Consider the following 21,288-nt stretch of genomic DNA (forward strand, 5'->3'; position numbering starts at 1 on the left):
ACCTCCATCAGAAAAAAATAATTTTGAACACATACTTCCAATATAAGCACATGGAATTATCAATGATATATACATATGCCATTCTTAATGTTTTATATGCTTTAAGATACATATACAAAAAATATAAATTAAAGTGACTGGGGCTAAAAATTATAAAATAGAAGTCCTAGTATTTCCCCTACCCCTGACCCCTTAGTGTATCATTTTATGCAACCCTTGGGGTGTATGTCCCTAGTCTATAAAGCTCCAGTCTGCCAGACTTAGGGTCAGTCCATCAAGCAGCTGGCCCTCTCAGGCCAGTGTCCTCCCCAGGTCAGTCCCATTGGGCATGATCGTCTTGCAGGACAGTGGTTTGCAAAGAGTGAGACCTGTGACTTTGAGGGGAATGGGTGGGGGATCAGTTTCATTCATTCTTTGGAGCTTAAAAGCTGTGGTTCCCCAGGGCAGAGCCAAGTGGAGGGGATTTGAAGCTGCCACTCGTCTCCCCCATGCCCAGTGGGGTTCTGTCCATCCCCTGGCTGAGTGGGCACAGGAAATGGATTGTGCCTTCTCTCGCCTCAGCACCTTGGCCCTCTCCAGCCTGGGGATGGGAGGGGGCCGTGTGGTGTGGTGTTTCCATCTGGCTTCCGGGCTTGAGTTCCAGCTTAGCCACTTACTAGCTAGGAGACCTTGGAGAAATTAGTTCTTTGTTTTTGTTTTGTTTTATTTTCCTTATCAGTAAAATGGGGTCAATTATACTCCTTAGAGTTATTGTTAAATTAATTGAAATAGTGTATGTAAATTTTATGAAAGTATCTGCCACATAGTAAATATTCCCAAATAATAACAGCAGTATTAATAACAGCAATAATAATAAGTAAGGTACTACTTCTGCTTGTTTTTAGTGCCTGCTTTGCTGTCTCCTGCTTGCTGATTGCATATGGAGCAAGTAACCCAAAATGTGAGTATGCTTTTCCTCCACCCCTTTTTCAGGGACTGGGGAGAGAGTGCTCCCTAGAGGTGCTCGCAGGCCCGCCTGCTCAGAAAGCTGTGCCAGGCCTGGTGCTCACTGCTCGAGTTAGGCTTTTACCCAGTTCCTTATCTCAGATGGGTGGCTGAGGAAGACAGCAATTGCACCAGACAGACATCTGAGAGAAGCTCCCAGGGTATGCGAAAATCCCATCTCATCGCCAGCCAAGCCAGTCCCCAGTGACCTCATTGATGCCAACTTGAGAGACGAGTTCTAAGAACCAGGCCAGCTGCAGGGGTGTGTGCGGAAGTTACGTCCCCTCAAGACAGCCCCGGCCAACACTTTATAGATGGCTTAGGAGCCACCTGGTCCCCATCCCCATTGAGGCGGAGCTGTTGCTTCACAAGGAGTCTCAGAACAAACACCGAAATAGGACTTGAGTTTCACCAAAATCTCAGCCAGCTCACCTACTGATTTGGGTTACCTGTATTTCTGGTTTTAGTGAAGCATCTCCTTTGGCCGCTTGCTTGCTGCTAAGGTTAGTGGAGAAAGGAGGATGGGGATGCACCTTTTGCAAGAGCCCAAGCTCTGTAAAATAGGCCAGAGGAGGGCGGTGAGGAGGAGGCTGTTCCAGCTCTGAGGGGTCCGGCACCAACCCCTGAGGGCTAGTCGTTCATTCAGCCTGCATTCGCTTCCTTGCCAGGCGCCGGGCCAGGCCCTGGCCTCCCTGAAGCTCAGCTGTGGTTGCTGCTTATGAGCTTATGTTTCCTTCCAGCTCTCTCTGTGCTCATCTTCATCTCCCTGGCTCTGAATGGCTTTGGTGGGATGTGCATGACTTTCACCTCATTAACTGTAAGTATCGATTTTTTTTTTTTTAAGATTTTATTTTTCCTTTTTCTCCCCAAAGCCACCCGGTACATAGTTGTGTATTTTTAGTTGTGGGTCCTTCTAGTTGTTGCATGTGGGATGCCGCCTCAGCGTGGCTTGATGAGTGGTGCCATGTCCTCGCCCAGGATCCGAACTGGCGAAACCCTGGGCCACTGAAGCAGAGCACGTGAACTTAACCACTCAGCCCCGGGGCCAGCCCCAAAGTATGGATTTTTTTTAAGGAGCTCTCTAGTTCAGGAATCTATGTGTGAATTTGAAGCAGCTTTTATTGACCTCCATTTCCTTGCCTTCCATCCGCCTACATGTGTCTGGACATTCAAGCACTAGTGTGTTGCTGGTGGTGAAGTGGCAGCAAAGCCAATCGCAGCCTCCCAAGCTGGGGAGGTCCTGAAGGCAGCAGAGCACAGTTCTCGGAGTGGGCCCGGCCCCTGCCTGCTGACCTGGGTGCTGAGGAGGCCAGCTCTCCAGCTCTGTGTCCAGGGAGCACAGGAGCAGGGAGGAAGAAGCTGCCTCCCACTTTCTTTGCTCTTATTTTCCATGGCATCTCTGCCTAACATGCAACCTAAAAACAAGTCTCCGTTGGAATCGCCACGGCCGCTAACTGTTGCCTTTGTCCAGAACTGAACTTGAAACCCAGGGGAGCACGTACGCTGCTCTCTTCTTGATTTTCTAAGTGCCAGGACACAGAGCCCTTCTGGGGAGGGAGATGCTTTCTCGAGAGGCTGAGCACCCCCTTGTCGGTAGCACCAGGAGCACCACAGGATGTGCTTCTGTTGAGGTGGGAGAGGCTGCGGGAAGGTCCAGGTAGAAAGAAAGAAAGTCGAAGAAGGCCGTAAACGTCTCCCCCAGGGAAGAGGGGAGCTCTCTGCAGGCTGGCCCCTTAGGCAGGGGTGCCTTTCAGAGCTGGGAAAGAAGTGAGAATATTGGGCTCTTCAGAGAGATTTCTGTCCAACAAGCAAGTCTGGCCTGCCTCAGTTTCCCCATGAAAAAGCTTCTATGACAGAATACCTACCATCGCTGTTCACAGCGCACTCTGGTTTCTGGTTTTCCTTTCCACAAATGCATCAGGGGCCATGCTGTTGAGGGGCCCTTGTTTAGTCTGAGGCCCCTTGTTTAGTCTGAGGGAGCCCTGGGGCTGGCTGGTCTTGTAAGGAGCTTGAAGAGGTGCTGGCATCTCCTTGACCCCTCGCCTGCAGGCCGTGAGCCAGAGGCGAGGCCAGGCCTGGGGTCTCTTCTGTTCACCCCTCCTATACTTCACCTTGTTACCTTCGTCCTGGTGGGAAGGAGTAACTGTCTGGGTCTAGGTCCTTGGAGGTGGAGTTCAGTGGAGTCTGTGTTGGGTGAGAAAGTACAGCGTGGAGCTGTGCGTGCTTTGCTCGGTGGGTAGGCAACATGTACAAATCTGGGGACTCTGGTTGCCCTGCCCCTGGTGGTGTGAGAGAGATTTACTTTGTCTTTTGTGCGTTTTTATTTTTATTTTTTTAACCAGGTACATTTTTTAAGAAATGGGTATATCCCCCTCCCTCTCAAATTCCCAGAGGAAAACAAATGTCAAAACTGTAAGAAGTTCAAACTGTCGAAAGTACACAGATTCCTCTCAGTTGTGTCACTTGTGAGACAGACAGGAGTCATGGTTCTGTCTGCTCTTTGATGGCATTAAAATGACCAACTCTTTCGTCAAAATGAAAAATAAAAACTTGGCATCACCTCCAGTATTTTAGTCTTTCTATGCCTGTGTAATGGCAGTTATGGATTTTGGGATGAAAGAAAGAGATGGTCCTTGAGCTTGAGAAATTTATGCTCTGAAATACAAAAAGATGCTTTATTATAATAAAGCATAAGACAAATGGGTGAAAACCACCATACTGTAAATCCCTTTTAGGAAAACCTTTAAAATGAACTCATCCAAGAAACCTTTAGACAAGGTTAGTAAACCCATAAGGATTCTTTTTCTTTTCTTTTTTTTTTTAATGATTCTGCAACAAAAATGTTTTTATTTTAAGAAGTCAGTACTTTAGAAATATAAAGTATAGACTGTAAAGTCCTGTGTGTACCTTCGCCAGTTTAGAATACGTCTCTTCAGTATTTCTAAAAATCTGCATATACCAATGTTAATTCTTTTTTAAAGAAATACAGTTACAATTTGCGTTTTTCACTTAACAATGTGTCTTTTACATCTTTTCCTACCAGTCCTTAGAAATCTACCTTATTTTAAACTCTAGAGATCCATCTCATTCTTAAACAGTTCCATGTTATTCAATAATATAGAAGTACCATAATCCATTTACCCAGTTTCCTACTAATGGACATTTGGGTTGGTTTCCAATTTTTCTGATTTACTGATGCTGCTGAGGTAAACATCCCTGTACATACATTTCTGTAAAGTAAATTCCTGGAAGTGGAGTTGCTGGGCCACAGGATCCGCATGTTTTAAATTTTAATATAGGGGCCGGCCCGGTGGCACAGCGGTTAAGTTCGCACGTTCTGCTTCTCGGCAGCCCGGGATTCGCTGGTTCGGATCCCGGGTGTGGACGTGGCACTGCTTAGCACACCATGCTATGGTAGGCGTCCCACGTATAGAAAGTAGAGGAAGATGGGCACGATGTTAGCTCAGGGCCAGGCTTCCTCCACCAAAAAAAAAAAAAAAAAAAAAAAGGAGGGCAGTAGTTAGCTCAGCGCTAATCTTCCTCAAAAAAAAAGAAATTTTTAATATAAACCATCAAATACTCTTCCCAAAATACTATCCTACCAGCATGTGTTAGAGTGCCTCCTTCTCCACACCCCCTCCACACCCTGTCATTAATCTTTTAAACATTAGTCAGTTAATCTGGTGGAAAATGATATACCACGATTTAAAAAACTTTTTCTTCAATTATTAATGAGACGGAGCATCTTTTCACCTCTTTTTTGTGGTCATTTGAGTTTTCTTTTGTGAACTGCTTCTTTGTGTCATTTGTCTATTTTTCTACACGCTTGTTTATCCTTTTTTTAGTGTTTTATAAGAGCTCTTTCATATGCAGAGAAAGCTTAGCTCTCTTTCTGAGTGAGCAAGCCATCATCTTACTGCAGGGTTTCCAGGCCTCTAGGTGGCCCGTGAATACGCTTCAGGAGAGCTGTGGGCCGCCTGCAGATCAGAGGCAAGCCAATTCGTGTGTGTGCTGCACAGGCACATTTTTCATGGGAGGGTCCTTTGCTTTCCTCAACCTCTAATAGGCCTGTGTGGAGGCCCGAGCGTTCCTGTTACAGCTTCTCACTCTCCCGGGGCAGGGGGGGTAAACGACTCTGTGGGCCAAATAGTGACCAGACAAGAAAACCATCTGATCGAGCACCTAAAGTGTTTGGTTAGCAGGGACCTGTTTAGGGGAGGCCAGTGGCTTGTCCTCTAAGGTCCCCATTCTTGGGTCTAGAGCAAGAGTTCACAAACTGCCACCCCCAGTCCAAATCCAGACCACGCAGCTTTGTAAACAGGGTTTTATTGGAACACAGGCATGCCCACTTGTTTACATGTTGCCCATGGCCGTCTTGTGCTGTAGGGCGGAATGAAGTAGTTGTGGCAGAGACCACATGGCCTGCAAAACCTAAAATATTTACTATCTGGCCCTTCACAGAGTTTGACAACCTTTGTTGTAGAGGCGCCAAGAGGCTGCTCAGTCACTGTTCCCCGTGGGAAGGCAGAGGATGACCACCCTCTCGCCCCTACGCCCTGCTGACACCCCTTCTAGTTACCCAGGCCAGCTCTCTAAGCGCTGTTTTTTTTTTTAAGGTGTACTTTTTGGTGAGAAAGTTTGGCCCTGAGCTAACATCTGTTGCCAATCTTCCTCTTTTTTCTTTTTTTTCTCCCCAAAGCCCCAGCACATCGTTGTGTATCCTAGTTGTAAGTCACTCTAGTTCTTCTATGTGGGACGCCGCCTCCACATAGTTTTTTGAGTGGTGTTAGGTCCGCACTTAGGATCAGAACTGGCGAAACCCTGGGCTGCCAAAGAGGAGCATGTGAACTTAACCACTTGGCCACAGGGCCGGCCCCCTCCAACCACTTTTTTTTGAGGAAAATTAGCCCTGAGCTAACTACTGCCAATCCTCCTCTTTTTGCTGAGGAAGACTGGCCCTGAGCTAACATCCATGCCCATCTTCCTCTACTTTTATACGTGGGAAGCCTACCACAGCATGCCAAGCCGTGTCATGTCCACACCCGGGATCCAAACCGGCGAACCCTGGGCTGCCGAGAAGCGGAACGGGCGCACTTAACCGCTGCGCCACTGGGTGGGCCCCACCAACCACTTTTTAAGTCATCTTTCCTCCTCTACCCCCACCGTGGCCTGATGGATCCCTCGGACATTCCCCTGTCCCGTGAGGCCTCTGATGAGGCTCCTATGGCAGCTCCTCTCCAGAGCCGCCCCTGAAAGGAGAGTGAGAAGCAGGTCAGCGAGGACAGGGCTGGAGCTCTTGGGCAATGTGCTGGGGCTGGCCGAGGCTTCTGCTGAGCCGAGCTGAATCTCATTCTGACGTAGCCCAGGCCGTTAAAAAGCAGAACTGTCAGGATCGGCTCCCAGAGACGCCGAGCTAGCAGCACAATGGCACTTTCTGTTCATGTCTCCCACCCGTGTTCTAATTTTGGGGACAAAGGAGTCTTCAGGGTCACCTTTTGGAGCTTCCTAAATCAAATCTCCTGTACCCACTTTGGGGCCATAGCTAATCACTCCATGATAACCTGGGAATCTGGGGAGAATGTGTTGCCATGGAAACCTTAATTTGGGGCCTTTCTGAGTCCCAAGGGGTTTTGTGTTGCATGGGCTGTGGTATAAATAAAGATGACCAGGGGCTGTGAGCTGTTAGCCCCATTGGTGGAGAGGGGTCCCCACGTTGGCAAAATGCCTTTTCCCCTCAGGTCAGGACGAGACAGCCAATGGGGCTCCCTACAGAGCCTGAGAGGTCTGTCCTCATGGGGGATCCTTTCCTCCAGAGTGGAGGCTCAGAGGGGCTGGGGGACATCCCATGCCAGGTGGGCTGCCAGACACCCAGAACTGGCTTTCTCAGGCTCCTGCCACAGACAGTCTGGGCTGGGCGATGTGACATCCTCAGAGGAGGGTGCCAGGTGCCTCCACAGGTGCAGAGCACTCCTCGATGGGCTGAGCCTCAGCCTCCCCACTGGACATCTGGACAGCACACTTTGGTCTGTTTGCTCAATGCCTTGAGTTTGTACAACCCTTTACCTCGCTTCATCGGCTGGAGCGCAAACACCAGCCGGCGGCTGACGCCGCATCTTTGGGCCGCCACCCTGCGCAATCCAGGACCGGGGTTGCTTAGAGATGGGGGCAGATGCCGCCAACATTGTGAACGTATCTTTTCCACTCCATTGCTCTGACCCCTGTCAGTGTGGGCGGGATGGGGAGTTCTGAGCTGAAAAGTGATTACAAAATGTTGCCAGGCTCCTTAGTGAAAAATTTCTCTGTGGGCTGTTCCTATTTGATTCACCGCAGTCTGACTTTGAACCTGAGCAGGAGACAATCCCATGGGAGCTGGGATCTGAGTTTGAAGAGAACAGAATGGATATCCCTCTCGAGATACCTGAGTGAAGGGGGATTTGGGATTTAGCAGTGAAGCAGATTCCCCCAGTGGGGGGTGGGAGTTTGGCATTCCTGCCCAGCTTCTACAGCCAGGAGAGGGTCCCCACCTCCAACAGCCCAACCAGCTCTCCGGGAGCCCAGGTGCCGGGTGAGCAGGACTCTTCCAAGTGCCCTGAGCCGCTTCTGCCTCTTGGGTTCTGTCCTTGGGTTTGGTGCCTCGAGAACCCAGAGCAGTCAGCTGATCGCCATTGGCCTTGGAAAAATCCACCCATCAGAGGGTTCCGCCTCATGAACTGCTCCAGCCTGTGACACGCTCAGTACGTTTGGGGTGGATGGAAAGTGTAGCGGGGCCATCGACAGGGCTGGACCTGTTGGGGGGTGGAGTCCCTCCTCCCCACCCCTTCCGCAGTGAAGCAGAAAGGTGACCACAAGGACCTTCTCCTGGCAATGAGTGCTTCAAGCCACCTGGTTGTTTGGGGTTAGGAAATAGCCCAGCTTTGCTGAGTCCGCATGTCCAGACTGGTACCTGGACCCTGGCCTGTACAGGTTGTACAGAGCTCTAGGTGTGTACTCCAGCTGCCTGAGGACAAGGCTTACCTCTGGAAGGGGCCTTGGGGCATCTCCCCCAGGGCCAGGGATGTGCCCCCAGCTAGTGGGCCCGGGAGACGACGGATGTGGAAAGTCAGCGCCAGGGGGCTAAGCGGTGGCCCTTCTGTCCCTGTCTGCCAGCAACCCCAAGGCCTGTCTTGGGGTCCCCTGGTAGGGAGGCACCTTAGAGAGAGTCCTCCAAGGATCACAGCCCACCCTCACTGCCCCGGAGCCTCGGCCTCTGGGGATCTTGTCCAGTAGCCGGGCTCTGTGGCCAGAACTCTGGGGAGGGGCCGCCTGCAGCTGCTGTTTTCTCCTCTGGGAAGGTCACACGGCCGGGGCCTGTTTACAGTGCAGCCAAGGGGCCAAGAGAGTGAGTCACCACAGCATCCCCATGTGAGCCAGCCGGCATGAAGGCAGGTCTGCCCTGCGAGCCCACTCCAGCCCTAACCCTGCAGAGACAGCAAGGGTGGCCAGGAAGCACCGAGAGCCAGAGGAGGGGGCCTGCGCTCCCCACCAGGGAGTGCACTTGTGCATCCAGAGTCAGGAAGCTGCCTCTGCTGAGTGTGTTCCCTGGCATCTGTCATTGCAGTGCGGCTCCAGCTTCCTACTTGGCAGCGGAGCTGGTTCTTCCCCCTCGAGCCAGCCCTCGAGGCTGCACTAGGGCACTCTGCTCAGTACTCAGCCTCACTCCATCACCAGGGCTTCTGAGGAGCCATTATGTGCAGTTGAGGTCAGGCGGAGGCAGAGTGAGGGAGGGAGGGAGGAGGGAGGAGGGACGAGGGATGTGGAGAGCAATGGGGAAGGAGACTCAGACCTGAAGATGAAACAGGAGAGTCTGCAGGCAAATGTAAGTCCACTCGATGGTGTGGCCCTCGACCCCGGGGAGGTGGGCCAAGGAAGGTCAAGGGGAGGGAAGGGGGCAAATAGGTATAAGAGGAGCATCCGAGGGGATGTAAGAGATCTCTAGTGGGGAGAGCAGACGGAATGCTTGATAAGGAACACACAGAGGCATGAGAGGTGGGGGTAATTGCCTTGGGGCCCAAACTGAAGTGTGTACCCAACAGCCACACAATCTTTCCAAGAGCAGAGGAGCCCAGTGGCTGTGCACATAACCTTGACCTGCTTTGAATCCCAAATTTGACCCTTACCAGCTTGGGGGAGACCCTTGAGTTTTCTCATCCTTAAAGTTTTATACCCATTAAATGAGGGTAATAAATGACACGTGCCTTGTAAGATTGTTTTGAGGGTTTTTAAGATAATACATACAGTAGGTATTAAAAATAGTTGCTGTTATTATAATAATACTATTATGTAATACTATATTACATAATGGTATTATTATATTAATATAATTATACTATATTATTATATATTATTACTTAATAATAAGGGAAAGCCTGTGATCAAGCTGTTCCTGGGCACAGCAAGTAGGGGAAATCTCTGGCAGGCATGACAGCTTTGAGAGGAAGGGAAGGAAGCCTAAAGGATAGAACACAATTAGTATTAACATTTAAGAAATAATTAATGTCCACAGGGAAACCTCCTGTGCTAGCTATTCATTTGTGACCACACATTGACTTACTGCCAGGATGTTTATGCTTTGAGTTTCATTGGTCAAGGTCATCCTTGATGTTCTTTTCAGAGAAATTTCATCTAACACAAATGCTAGGTAGTTCCTGAAAGCTGAAACACACTTTGACTACCTATTTAAATACTACTATTGGTCAAAAAACGCCATGAACTAAGAAGGATAAAGTAGGAAAATGTACTTGTAGTATATGGACAAACCTTGACTATCTTTAATATATAAAGAGCCTATACAAAATCAATATCAAAAGATTAACATCCTCATAAGGGAAAAGGAGAAATGAAGAATATAAATGACTGATTTTAAAAATTGTAGAAAAATGTTCAAAGTCATTAGTAATCAAATAAATCTAAGTTTTTTTCAATTTATTTTTTTAATCATGGAAAGAATTAAATATGGTATTAGGGAAAATAGTCTAATGAACCCTATGTACCCATCTTGCAACTTCAACAATTATGAACTCATGACCAGTCTTGCTTCATTTCTACCTTCACCCACCAACCAGATTATTTTGAAGCAAATATCAGTGCTTGATTCATTTCATCCATATACACAAAGAAATGGATTTTAAAATAACAAGAATATTGGTGAAGTGGCAGGTTTTTAAAATAATGATAGCACACAACGTTGAATTGGCTACAGTGAACGAGACACTCTACTATGCTGCTGGGGGGAGTAGCAATTGGTGTGAATTTTCTGGAAGGCAGTTTGGCACAGAGTATCACAAAAACTTAAAAATGTGTATTCTCTTTTTCCTAATGATTCAACTTTTGGGAATTTACCTTAAGGAAATAATAGCTATGTGCACGTATGTTTATCTTTAAGAATGTTCATTGAGGGGCCGGCCCAGTGGCGCAGCAGTTAAGTTCACACTTCTGCTTCAGCGGCCCGGGGTTTGCTGGTTCAGATCCCGGGTGCGGACATCGCACTGCTTGGCAAGCCATGCTGCGGTAGGCATCCCACATGTAAAGTAGAGGAAGATGGGCATGGAGGTTAGCTCAGGGCCAGTCTTCCTCAGCAAAAAAAGAGGAGGATTGGCAGAAGTTAGCTCAGGGCTAATCTTCCTCAAAAAAAAGAAGAATGTTCATTGAAATGTTATTTAAGATAAAAATTAAAAGGACCTGAGGTCCAACATCAGAGAAATGGTTGTGTAAGTTATAGACCATCCAGATAAAGAAATAACAGGCAGTGGTTACAAATTATGTTAAAGATGAATACAAAATTAGAAAACATTTATAATATATCAAGTAAAAAAGAAAAGTTTATAAACAACATGTAGCATATGATCCCAGTTTTGTTAAAAAGTTACAGGTATTCATAGGAAAAAGATTAAAGGGAAATACATCAAAAGGGTAACATGACTGTATTGCAGTGATTTTTATTTTATTCTTTCTTCACGTGTTCTTTGTACCAAATTTGTGTGTGTGTAAGGAAGATTGGCCCAGAGCTAACATCTGTTGCCAATCTTCCTCTTTTTTTTTTTTTTGCTTGAGGAAGATTGTTGCTGAGCTAATCTTCCTCTGTACTAATGTTCTGTACCCATCTTCCTCTATTTTTTATGAGGGACACCACCACAGCATGGCTTGATGAGTGGTGTGCAGGTCTATGCCTGGGATCTGAACCCATGAACCTCAGGCTGCTGAAGTGGAAAGCGTGAACTTAACCCTTATGCCACCAGCCCAGCCCCCCCAATTTTTTCAATGGATATGCTTTACTTTTCTAATCAGGAAAAATAATCATAATTTAAAATACAGGAAGTAGGTGTTGGTGGGAGGGCTGGTTGGATGGTTTGCCTAGGAATGGGCCTGATGTGACCAAAATAACATGTTGGGATTGCTAAGAATGTTCCAGGCAGGGCAGCAGAGAGGGCAGTTGGAAGGCCACTGCCCTTGTCCAGGCATGAGGGCAAGGGCCTCCTCCATGGCAGATGGAAGGTCAGTCTCCTCTTCCAGCTCCCTCTTGCTTCCTGTCCTGGATCTAGTTCTGGGGAGAAGCCTCCGGAAGATCAGGTCAGGGTTGTGTGCGAACTCCAAAGGCCTGTTGTGTTGGCCTCTAGCCTGGGTTTAGTTAAAGCAAACTTGACCTTAAGGTAGGACAAGGGCTAGCTAGCAAGCTGGAGTATCCCCTAGCTCTGTCGGGAAGTTTGAGCCACTCTGTGCCCCGAGGTGACTGCAGCGACAGAAGTGTTCCCTAGTTTGGCTCTGTACCGAGTGACCTTCTCTCCACCAGGCTCTGGGCCTCCATCTGCTCTTCTCTTTGGGTTCTGAACCCTCTTTGACCCCTTTCTTCCTTTACCTGCCCTGGTTAGATGGCATCCCAGGCAGGAAGAGTTCTCTCCTTCCATACAAGCAGAGCTAATCTTTAGATTCTCCCTGGGGCGGATATGGCCCCAGAGATGCCTCCCCTGTGAGGCTGCCTTGCCCGGGCAGCCAGCGTGGAGCAGCCCGAATATGTGAGCTTGGGAACTGAGGCATGTGCTTTGAACCACAGCATTCCTGGGAGGCAGGTGTGCAAAGAGTAAGACTGGGCTCCTTTAGAGCTCACCTTGGTGTGCCTGGCACACATGAGCACATCACATTTCCTCTGGCTCCTGCTAGGGGGAATTTCCGTGTGCCCCTTGTGCCCTTCTGACCCTCCCTGAGAAGCCTGAGTGGACAGAGGGTCCCCTCTACGTAGAGGCTGAAAGAAGCGCCCTTTGTGTGCTGGGAATTCTTTGGGAAGCCTGGATGGCCACCCTGGCGCCATGCCATAAGATGGCTTAGCTGGCCATGCACTACAGGTTTATTCGTCTTCCTTTTTAATCCTGGGATCCCAAAACATCTTAAGTACCTTATTCATGGTTTTCAACAGTGATATTGAGACATAATTCACATACCATATAATACACCTAAAGTATACAATTCACTGGTTTTTGGTATATTCACAGTGTTGTGCAGTCATCACCATAATCAATTATATCACCCCAAATAGAAGCGCCATACCCATTAGCATTTCCTCCCTGTTTACTCCCAGCTTCCTCTACCTCAGCCCTAGGCAACCACTAATCTATTCTCTGTCTCTACGGATTTGCCTATTCTGGACATTTCATGTAAATGGAATCATGCACTTTGTGGTTTTTTGCGACTGGTTTCCTTCACCTAACATGTTTTCAAGGTTCATCCATTTGTAGCATATATCAGTATTTCATTTCTTTCTATGGCTGAATGTTCCATTGCCACATTTTGTTTATCCATTCATTTATTAATAGACATTGAGGTTGTTTGCACCTTTTGGATATTATGAAGAATGCTGCTATAAACGTTGACTTACAAGTTTTTGTGTGGACATTGTTTTCATTTCTCTTGGGTGTATACCCAGGAGTGAAATTTCTGGGTCATATGGTACCTCTGTGTTTAACTGTTTGAGGAACTGCTTGACTGTTTCCCACGGTGGCCGCACCATTTTACGTCCCCACCAGCAGTGTATGAGGGTTCCAATTCCTCTGCATCCTCACAACGTTTGTTATTATCTGATTTTATTTTTTATTATAGCCACCCTAGGGGGTATGAAGCAGTATCTCATTGTGGTTTTGATTTGCATTTCCCTATGATCAGTGATACTGAGTATCATTATTGAGTATTCTCATGTGCTTATTATTGAGTTATAGGAGTTCTTTCTGTGTTCTACATACATGTCCCTTATTAGATATATGATTTGTAAATATTTTCTCTCTTCTGTCTTTTCATTGTCTTTTCACTTTCTTGATGGTGTCCTTTAAAGCACAAACGTTTTTAATTTTTATCATGTCCCTTACTTGTTTTTAATTGTGGGGAACACAGGGAGAGCTGGTAAGGGGCAGGTGTGTAACCAAGTTCAGACTGCCTCCATTCAGCAACAGTGGATTGGTTGCAGGTAGCCATCACGTGTTTCATGTTTGATAAAACGCAAGAATGATTCCAGAGAAATCGGGGAGGGGAGCGTAGATTAGGTCTGTGTAAATGGTCTGAATGCAGTGAGACAGGTTAGCTGTCACAGAGTAATCCTCAACACCAGGGACACTGTGGGTGTGGATGGGAAAGCTTTACAACATGTGGTGCAATGTGGAGGTTAGTGGGAGAAGCTGTGGTTGGCTGCTTGGGAGGGTGTACTTTGCCCCGCTTCTGTGGATCCATGACTGTGTTACCGTATTTTATTGTGCCTGGATTTGGGTGGAATCGCTGAGGGATTTAGCTTCAAAGTCGTATTGGATGGGCCCAGAATGAGCTGCTGTGAAATGCCAAGAGTGGTCTCACTGGGAGGAGACCCTGAAGACTTTCTTGCCGTTTGCCTTCTCAGGTGCCCATCGCTGGGGCAAAACATCAGGTGGAAAGGGAAAGCCTTCCTTGCACTTAGAAATGCACAAGCAGGAATCCCCAAAAATGGGCAAAAGATCTGAACAGAGATTTCTCCAAAGAAGATATACGGATGGCCAACAGGCACATGAAAACATGTTCAACATCATTAGCTATCAGGGAAATGCAGATCAAAACTACAATGAGGTGTCACCTTACTCTGGTCAGAATGGCTATAATTAACAAGACAGGAAACAACAAGTGCTGGAGAGGATGTGGGGAGAAGGGAACCCTCGTACACTGCTGGTGGGAGTGCAAACTGTGCAGCCACTATGGAAAGCAGTATAGAGTATCCTCAGAAAATTAAGAATAGATCTACCATATGATCCAGCTATCCCACTGCTGGGTATTTATCCAAAGAACTTGAAAACATTAATGCATAAAAATACATGCACCCCTATGTTCATTGCAGCATTGTTCACAATAGCCAAGACTTGGAAGCAACCTAGGTGCCCATCAAGGGACGAATGGATAAAGAAGATGTGGTATATACACAATGGAATATTACTCAGCCATCAGAAATGATGAAATCCGGCCATATGTGACAACATGGATGGACCTTGAGGGTATTATGCTAAGTGAAATAAGTCAGAGGGAAAAAGTCAAATACCATATGATCTCACTCACAAGTAGAAGATGAAAACAATGACAATCAAACACATAGCAACGGAGATTGGATTGGTGGTTACCAGAGGGGAAGCAGGGAGGGGGGAGGGTGAAAGGGATGATTAGGCATCTTTGGGTGGTGAATATGATGTAATCTACGCAGAATTAGAATATATTACCATGTACACCTGGAAGTTATATAATGTTATAATCCAATGTTACTGCAATAAAAAAATTAAAAAAGCAAAAAAGGGGCCAGCCCAGTGGCACAGTGGTTAAGTTCGCACGTTCCACTTCGGCGGCCCGGAGTTTACCCATTCGGATCTCGGCTGTGGACATGGCACCGCTTGGCAAGCCATGCTGTGGTAGGCGTCCCATGTGTAAAGTAGAGGAAGATGGGCATGGATGTTAGCTCAGGGCCAGTCTTCCTCAGCAAAAAGAAGAGGATTGGCAGCAGATGTTAGGGCTGATCTTCCTCAAACAAAACAAAACGTGGAAAAAAAAAGAAAGAAAGAAATGCACAAGCAGGAATCCCAAGCTGGCTCCCCGTCAGCCCTAAAGGACTGTAGAATTCTGATTGGCACCTTCCAAAACCCTGCTCTCGCAGAACTGAAAGCAGCTTTTGATGACGTCTGGTCCTTCTGGGATGCTGATAGTTTTATTTATAAAATGACATTCTCATCCCCAAATAGAGTCTTATTTTTAACAGGCTTTCTCCCTTTGAGGGATGCCTGAGGCCCACAACTTTGCTCACCGGCATCTCGGTGTAACCCTGCAAAGACAGGAAGGCCCCTGGCTTGTGCTGGAGCAGAGAGCAGAGGGGACCCTTGCCATCCAGGAAGCCCGGCTGCTCCTTCTTTACATTAGTAGAGTCTGAGTTCTGTGTTACTCTCCTCCCCTCCCCTTGTCAACCTCAGTCCGGGAAGGAAAAACTTTCAATTAGCAGTAATCACCCCAGACCACACCCCCTGTGAATTACACAGGGAGAAGAGCAGATAAGAAAGGGTACCTGAGGATGCCTTGATTCTCTCTTCCCCTCCTCCTTCCCCATCCTGCAATCTCTCAGCTGCAGTCTCCCTGGCTTCTTGTCTTTCAGCTGCCCAACATGTTCGGTGACCTTCGGTCCACGTTTATTGCCTTGATGATTGGATCCTACGCCTCTTCTGCAGTCACCTTCCCGGGAATGAAGGTGAGGGTGTGGCCAGCAGGTTTCCAGCACAGTAATTTTGACTAGTGTCTGGGCAGAGGCCTCTCCGAAGGCTCCTTCACCCCTCTCTGAAGAAGGAAGTAATTTGGCGCTGGGGCTGTCCCTTCCCCACCACCCACACCTGGGAGGATGCACCAGGGCACCACAGGAGTCAGAAAAGAAACCCACTGGGCCAGGGGGGAGGGAAAAATTCAAGCATATCACTACAGGGTGTTACCGCAGGCTGTCTTTGCATTTCGGGGCTGAGGTAGAGAAAGGGGGTAGGTGAGTGGTTCCCGGTCCTGAGTCCACTCTAGTCTCCCGAGCCCCAGGTCTCCTGTTGTTGGGTTGTTACTCCCATTAGCCAAAGCACTGCTCTCGGCCAAGTTGGTTCAGCTGCTCCCTCCCTGGCAGGATTCTGAGCCCATGGAAGTCGCCCAGGGTCAGAATGAAGCCAACACTTCACAGTCCCTCAGCCCGTTCCTACTCCAAACCCTGTTGCTCCTGAAGCCAGGGCTTCTGAAGGGGCTTCTTCCTCCTCTGACACCAGCACCAAGTAAAATCCCATTTCCTGAGGTACACGGGAGGTAGGCCACAGATGAGGAAAAGGGGTCACAGATGTGGGCTGGCCACCTGGGAATCGAGGGGCTTGGAGGGTCTAGGGCCAGCCCTCCTGGAGTCTTTAGGGCTTCTCCCTCCTGGAGTGCAGAGAAGCCTGTGAGTTCCTCCTCCTCCTCTTCTCAGTGTCTAACTGCTGGTCCCCTCCCTGGGGAGCTGGGCAGCTGTCTGCCAGTACTCTGGGGACTCTTGTGTTGGAAATAAATGGTAGTAATGACAATAGCATGCTCAGCAGGCTTCCCACCTTGCAAGGCCCTGTACTGAGCACTCTACCAGGATCCCACCTGCCTAATGCTCACCACTACACCATGAGCATACATGCCACGGTTATGCCCATTTCACAGAGGAGCAAAGTGAGACATCCATCTGTTCCTTCCTCGAGGGGCTTTTTTGGCAGCTACCATGTATATTCTTCAAGATGCTGGAGAAACATCAGTGGGCCAGGCTAGCAGGTTTCTATTTTCAGGGAGCTAGACTAATGATGGACAAGTAGATGAATCAGGAAGTCAATAATCTCAGCTAGGACTGTTCACTGTGAGCCAGTGATGGGAGTGGTCAGCAAACGCCTCTTTAAGGAGGTGACATTTGGTCCAAGCTGGAGGCATGGGAGTGACATGCCAGGGTGAGCTGGAATTATTGGGGTGTCTGATGATCAAACACCCGAGCTGACAGGGCTATTTCTCCTCATGCAGCTCAGCGCAGGGAGAGCGGGGCTGCTGGACGCCCCCTGCCTCCTTGCCCACTCCAGCTTCCCTCTGCTAACTCTGCCCACGCCCCGCCTTGCCCCTCCCCCACTGTTCCTATCAGGTCATCTACGACTTCGGTGTTTCCTTCATCATCATCCTCGTGGTCTGGGCCGGCTGCTCTGGGCTGGTTTTCCTCAACTGCTTCTTTAATTGGCCTCTGGAGCCCTTCCCGGGGCCAGAGGACATGGACTACTCGTAAGTGGATATACTGTCTGCCCCACTCCTCTGTCTCAGCCAAAACCCTGGGCAGCACTGACAGACACTCTCCTGTGGCTTCCAGGGTAAAGATCAAGTTCAGCTGGCTGGGCTTTGACCACAAGATCACCGGGAAGCAGTTCTACAAGCAGGTGACCACGGTGGGGCGCCGCCTCAGCGTGGGCAGCTCCATAAGGAACGCGAAGGAGCAAGCAGCGCTGCAGGAGGGCCACAAGCTGTGCCTGTCCACTGTCGACCTGGAGGTGAAGTGCCAGCCAGACACGACAGGTACTCACTGCTCGGCCTCACCTTCCAGTCCTGCCTGAGACGTCGGCAGGGCTATCTGCACCCACATCCACACTCACACCCTGGCGACGGGGTGGGGATGGCCAGTCCAGATCTGGAAGCCACAGCCACAGCCCCTGCTCACTGGGGACAGCACCAGCTAAGGGCTTTGTGGGTATCATTTCACTTAACTCCCGCTTCATCCCAAAAGGGCAGGTGGCACCATCTCCCCTGGTTTACAGATGAGCACACTAAGCCTCAAAGAGGGTAAGGGATTCACCCAACTCGTTTCACAACAGGGTGACCCAACTCCAACCCACACCCTTAACCTCCCACGTGCCCGTCCTTGCATCCATCATGGAGTGATTGGTCAGCAAATCAGACCTCTCCTCCCCGTGCACCCGGCCCCTGGATGATGGGTGGGCTGCGGGCCACGGTGGTACTGGCCCCGGTTCTCCCTGAGTGCCCACGGCCTTCTTCCTACAGCAGCCCCCTCGTTCATGCAAAGCGTGTTCAGCCCCATCTTGCTGCTCAGCCTAGTCACCATGTGCGTCACGCAGCTGCGGCTCATCTTCTACATGGGTGCCATGAACAACATCCTCAAGTTCCTGGTCAGCGGCGACCAGGACATAGGTAGGTGGCCCCTGGACTTTGTACACAGCCCCCCAGGAGGATACTCTGCAAGCGGTGGTCACTCCTGCCTGCCTGAGGTCACGCCCACTGCCCAGCTGGCTGGAAGGGGTTAGGCTGGGCTGGACCAGCAGGGCCGTGAAATGGTGAAATCTAAGAGACTGATTGCTTGTTGGAGCTGTTTCAGCACAGCCAGCCCCAACTGTTGTTTCATGTCCCCGTCAGAGCTTCCCGGTTTAGGAGGGAGGGGAAGGCCTAAAATAACTGCATGTATTTGAGCTGTGGGGTGTATGGATTTCATTGCCTGAGGGGAGCGGTTGTGTGTGTTTGTAAATGACAACATTGACTAGAACAGAGTACACCTGAGAGCTTGTTGAAAGATGCCAATCAAACCCAACGCCAAGAATCCTCCCACCCTTGAAACCACAGCTGGTGAGTGGAAAGGCTGGGTGCCCAGGTTGGCGGGGGAGGGGCATCACGGCTGGAGACTTTGGAGCAATTAGGCCTGCACTGGGGTCTGTGCCCTGAACCGGGAAGCAAGGCCAGGCAGAGGTTTCCTGTGTGTGATCCAGCCGAGGCTTGTTCAGTCTGGTAAACAGAACTGATAACCCACATACCGCTTTTCCAAAACAGCACAGAAGGTCTTCAGCTGATTAGAGGTTTTGATTCTACAAAGAAAGTCAGTACTTCCTCAGGGCCTGTGCTGAGTCAGCTTTAGTCATCCCCAAGCGGGACAAACACATTCAGTAAATCCTTATTGCAATCTCATTGGTGTGCAACTTTTTTGTGGGTTTAATTGTTTTTCCCTAGGGGAAGATATCCTAGGAATCAAACACAGTTTTTAAAAGGGACAAGATCTCCAGCCTCAGCAAGAGGGAAAGATGACAAAGGGACCCAGACAACACTGGTTCCACTGTGAAATGGGAGTCCGTGGCGAAGCAGAGTGGAGGGACGCTGGCGTAGTAAAGGCCCGAGGGGCTCTACAGGGAAAGTTACCTGTTTAGCTTTGTTTTAGCCCAGTGATGTTCCCCTAGATTTCTACCACAGGAACGCTTTTATCATGTAACACTCATTAAAATCTGCAGACCACATTTTACGGAAAGCTGATATATCATGTCTAAATACCCTGTATCATAAACTGTCAGGCCCAGAGAGGTGGAGGCCTGGAGTATGAGGAGAAAGGCCCTCACGGGCCCTTGGGAGGCAGCTCTCCCTGCTGCTAAGTCATGGCCTTTTCCTCGAGTTCTCTGAGGAATCTTTTGCTGCCCAAGAGGAATTTTTTCCAAGTGTTTCCCACATTCAGAAAGTCAATTTCAAGAAGTAGAGGAAGTTGGGCCAGGAAATTCAGTCTGTGGCTGACCGGGCATTGGTTTTCCCCATCCTGCTCCTCTGAGCTGTTGGCTGGATACCTATAGCCTGGCTTTGCCCAGAGGGGCTGCCTCAGGGTCAGGGAGCCGGTGGGGTGGAAGCAGGCCCAGCTCTGGCCGTGTGAGGGAGACTCATGGTGTCAGATGCGTGGCTGGGGGTCGGGGTGGATTCTTTGACCCCTCACCCTTGGAGGGCAGCAGGAGGTAACCATAACAGAGTGTGTTCCCAAGGGCGCGTGACCGTGAGGGGCCCTGGTTCTGCTGGCTGTTCCACACCCATGCCACTTCCCCATCACAGTCCCCGGCAAGTGCCGCAGGCCTGATTTCACCAGCCTGCCTGTGACGAGGCACCAGCTGCACATGACTGAGGCCCCAGCAGACAGGAAAACATCAGCAGGCACTCATGCTGGGCCCTCTCCCGCCTCCGCTCCCATAAGCCTGGCTTAAGCTCTGCCTCCCCTGGGTGCTCTGAGAGTCAGGTGTCAGGTCTCGGTGGGGAACAGCATGTGTGCTGGGCCCAGAGCGAGCCTGCCTCCATGCTCTGTTCCCCTATAACTACCTGAGGTTTCTGCTGCTAACTTGGCTCCTTTCTGCTTTTTCACCTTCGCTTTCTTGATGCAGTGATGGCCACTGGTAAGCAGGGGGAATTTTGGAGAACACTGCAACATCCTCTCCCAGCCAGTCTCTGTTTATCTGAGAAACACCTTGCCTTGAACTCCAAATAGCCCTCTTGGCCAGAACTAGGGGCGGGGCTGGGGGGGGGCGGGGGGGCGGGGCGGGGAGTCAACTTTCAGCTTCTATTTGGCTGAAAAATTGCATTATAATTTTAAGGCTTTTTGAAGAGTGAAGCCCTTACGTCAGAGCCCCTGTGAGTGGTGCCTTCCTGGTATATTTCTAGAGGCAGAAAGCCGATGGTCAGTTGCAGACAAAGCGTCAGTCCTAGGCATTGGTAATTTTGTGGTTCCTAAGTCATAGAGACTTCCTGGAGCTTCTGGGGAAGCTCATTGTGACATACTGGATTTCATTAGCAGTTTCTTGTAAACTAGCAGCGGATTCGGAGAATAGGGTGGCCTGCCTCTTGCTCCAGCTTTGATTTCAGAAGTTAAAGTCTCTGGGCTCCCCTCACGAGCCACAGTGACAAGAGGGGGTCTGAGGAAGACCCCAGAAGGGCCTCTGGGGTCTCAGGCTTTGCCCAGTGCCTGCCCTGGGTCTCTGCCAGCAGCCCCTGTGACACAGCCCGTCTTCCTCCCCAGTTGGCCTCTACACCTCCATCTTCGGTGTGCTCCAGCTGCTCTGCCTGCTGACAGCCCCTGTCATCGGCTACGTCATGGACTGGAGGCTAAAGGAGTGTGAAGATGCCTCTGAGGAGCCTGAGGAGAAAGATGCCAACCAGTGCGTAGGCAGGGCCTGTGCCCCAGCCCCCAGGCCCTGGAGAAAGAAGCCCAGGGAGTCAGGTGTCAGGCAGGGACAGGCTGGGTGGGTGAGGTTTTAAAGTCAGCAGGAGTGGCAGCAGAGGGGTCTGCTCACAGCTACTTTTGCAAGAGTTTTCCAACACTTGCTCACTCAGTTCAGCACACATTTAGGTCTCTTGCTTCTTTATGGAAGTTCTTTAGTATGCTAAAGTCTGGGGAACACTGAGCTCAATGAAAGAGGAGGAGAAACCAGAGGAAGGTGTGTGTGCAGACGACTGGATTCACACCATCCT

At 49.5% G+C, this 21,288-nt stretch overlaps 1 protein-coding gene across 9 annotated transcripts in view; it reads left to right on the top strand.

The window, feature by feature from the left end:
- SLC43A2 (solute carrier family 43 member 2) overlaps positions 1–21,288 on the top strand; it is a 42,525-nt gene that overhangs the window by 10,800 nt on the left and 10,437 nt on the right. For 5 of the 9 annotated variants that reach the window (XM_014826948.3, XM_070482614.1, XM_014826944.3 and 2 more), the window contains 7 exons: positions 885–940; positions 1,725–1,801; positions 15,653–15,745; positions 17,168–17,301; positions 17,387–17,589; positions 18,073–18,219; positions 20,837–20,975. In XM_014826948.3, the coding sequence (XP_014682434.1) occupies positions 885–940; positions 1,725–1,801; positions 15,653–15,745; positions 17,168–17,301; positions 17,387–17,589; positions 18,073–18,219; positions 20,837–20,975 (849 nt within the window). Of the gene's footprint in view, positions 1–884; positions 941–1,724; positions 1,802–8,740; positions 8,840–15,652; positions 15,746–17,167; positions 17,302–17,386; positions 17,590–18,072; positions 18,220–20,836; positions 20,976–21,288 lie in introns of those variants that run through there. The other 4 variants (XM_070482611.1, XM_014826945.3, XM_070482612.1 and 1 more) reach the window with 2 other exon arrangements.

The sequence above is a fragment of the Equus asinus genome, chromosome 13 (assembly GCF_041296235.1).
Source record: "Equus asinus isolate D_3611 breed Donkey chromosome 13, EquAss-T2T_v2, whole genome shotgun sequence".
In the NCBI taxonomy this organism is placed as follows: domain Eukaryota; kingdom Metazoa; phylum Chordata; class Mammalia; order Perissodactyla; family Equidae; genus Equus; species Equus asinus.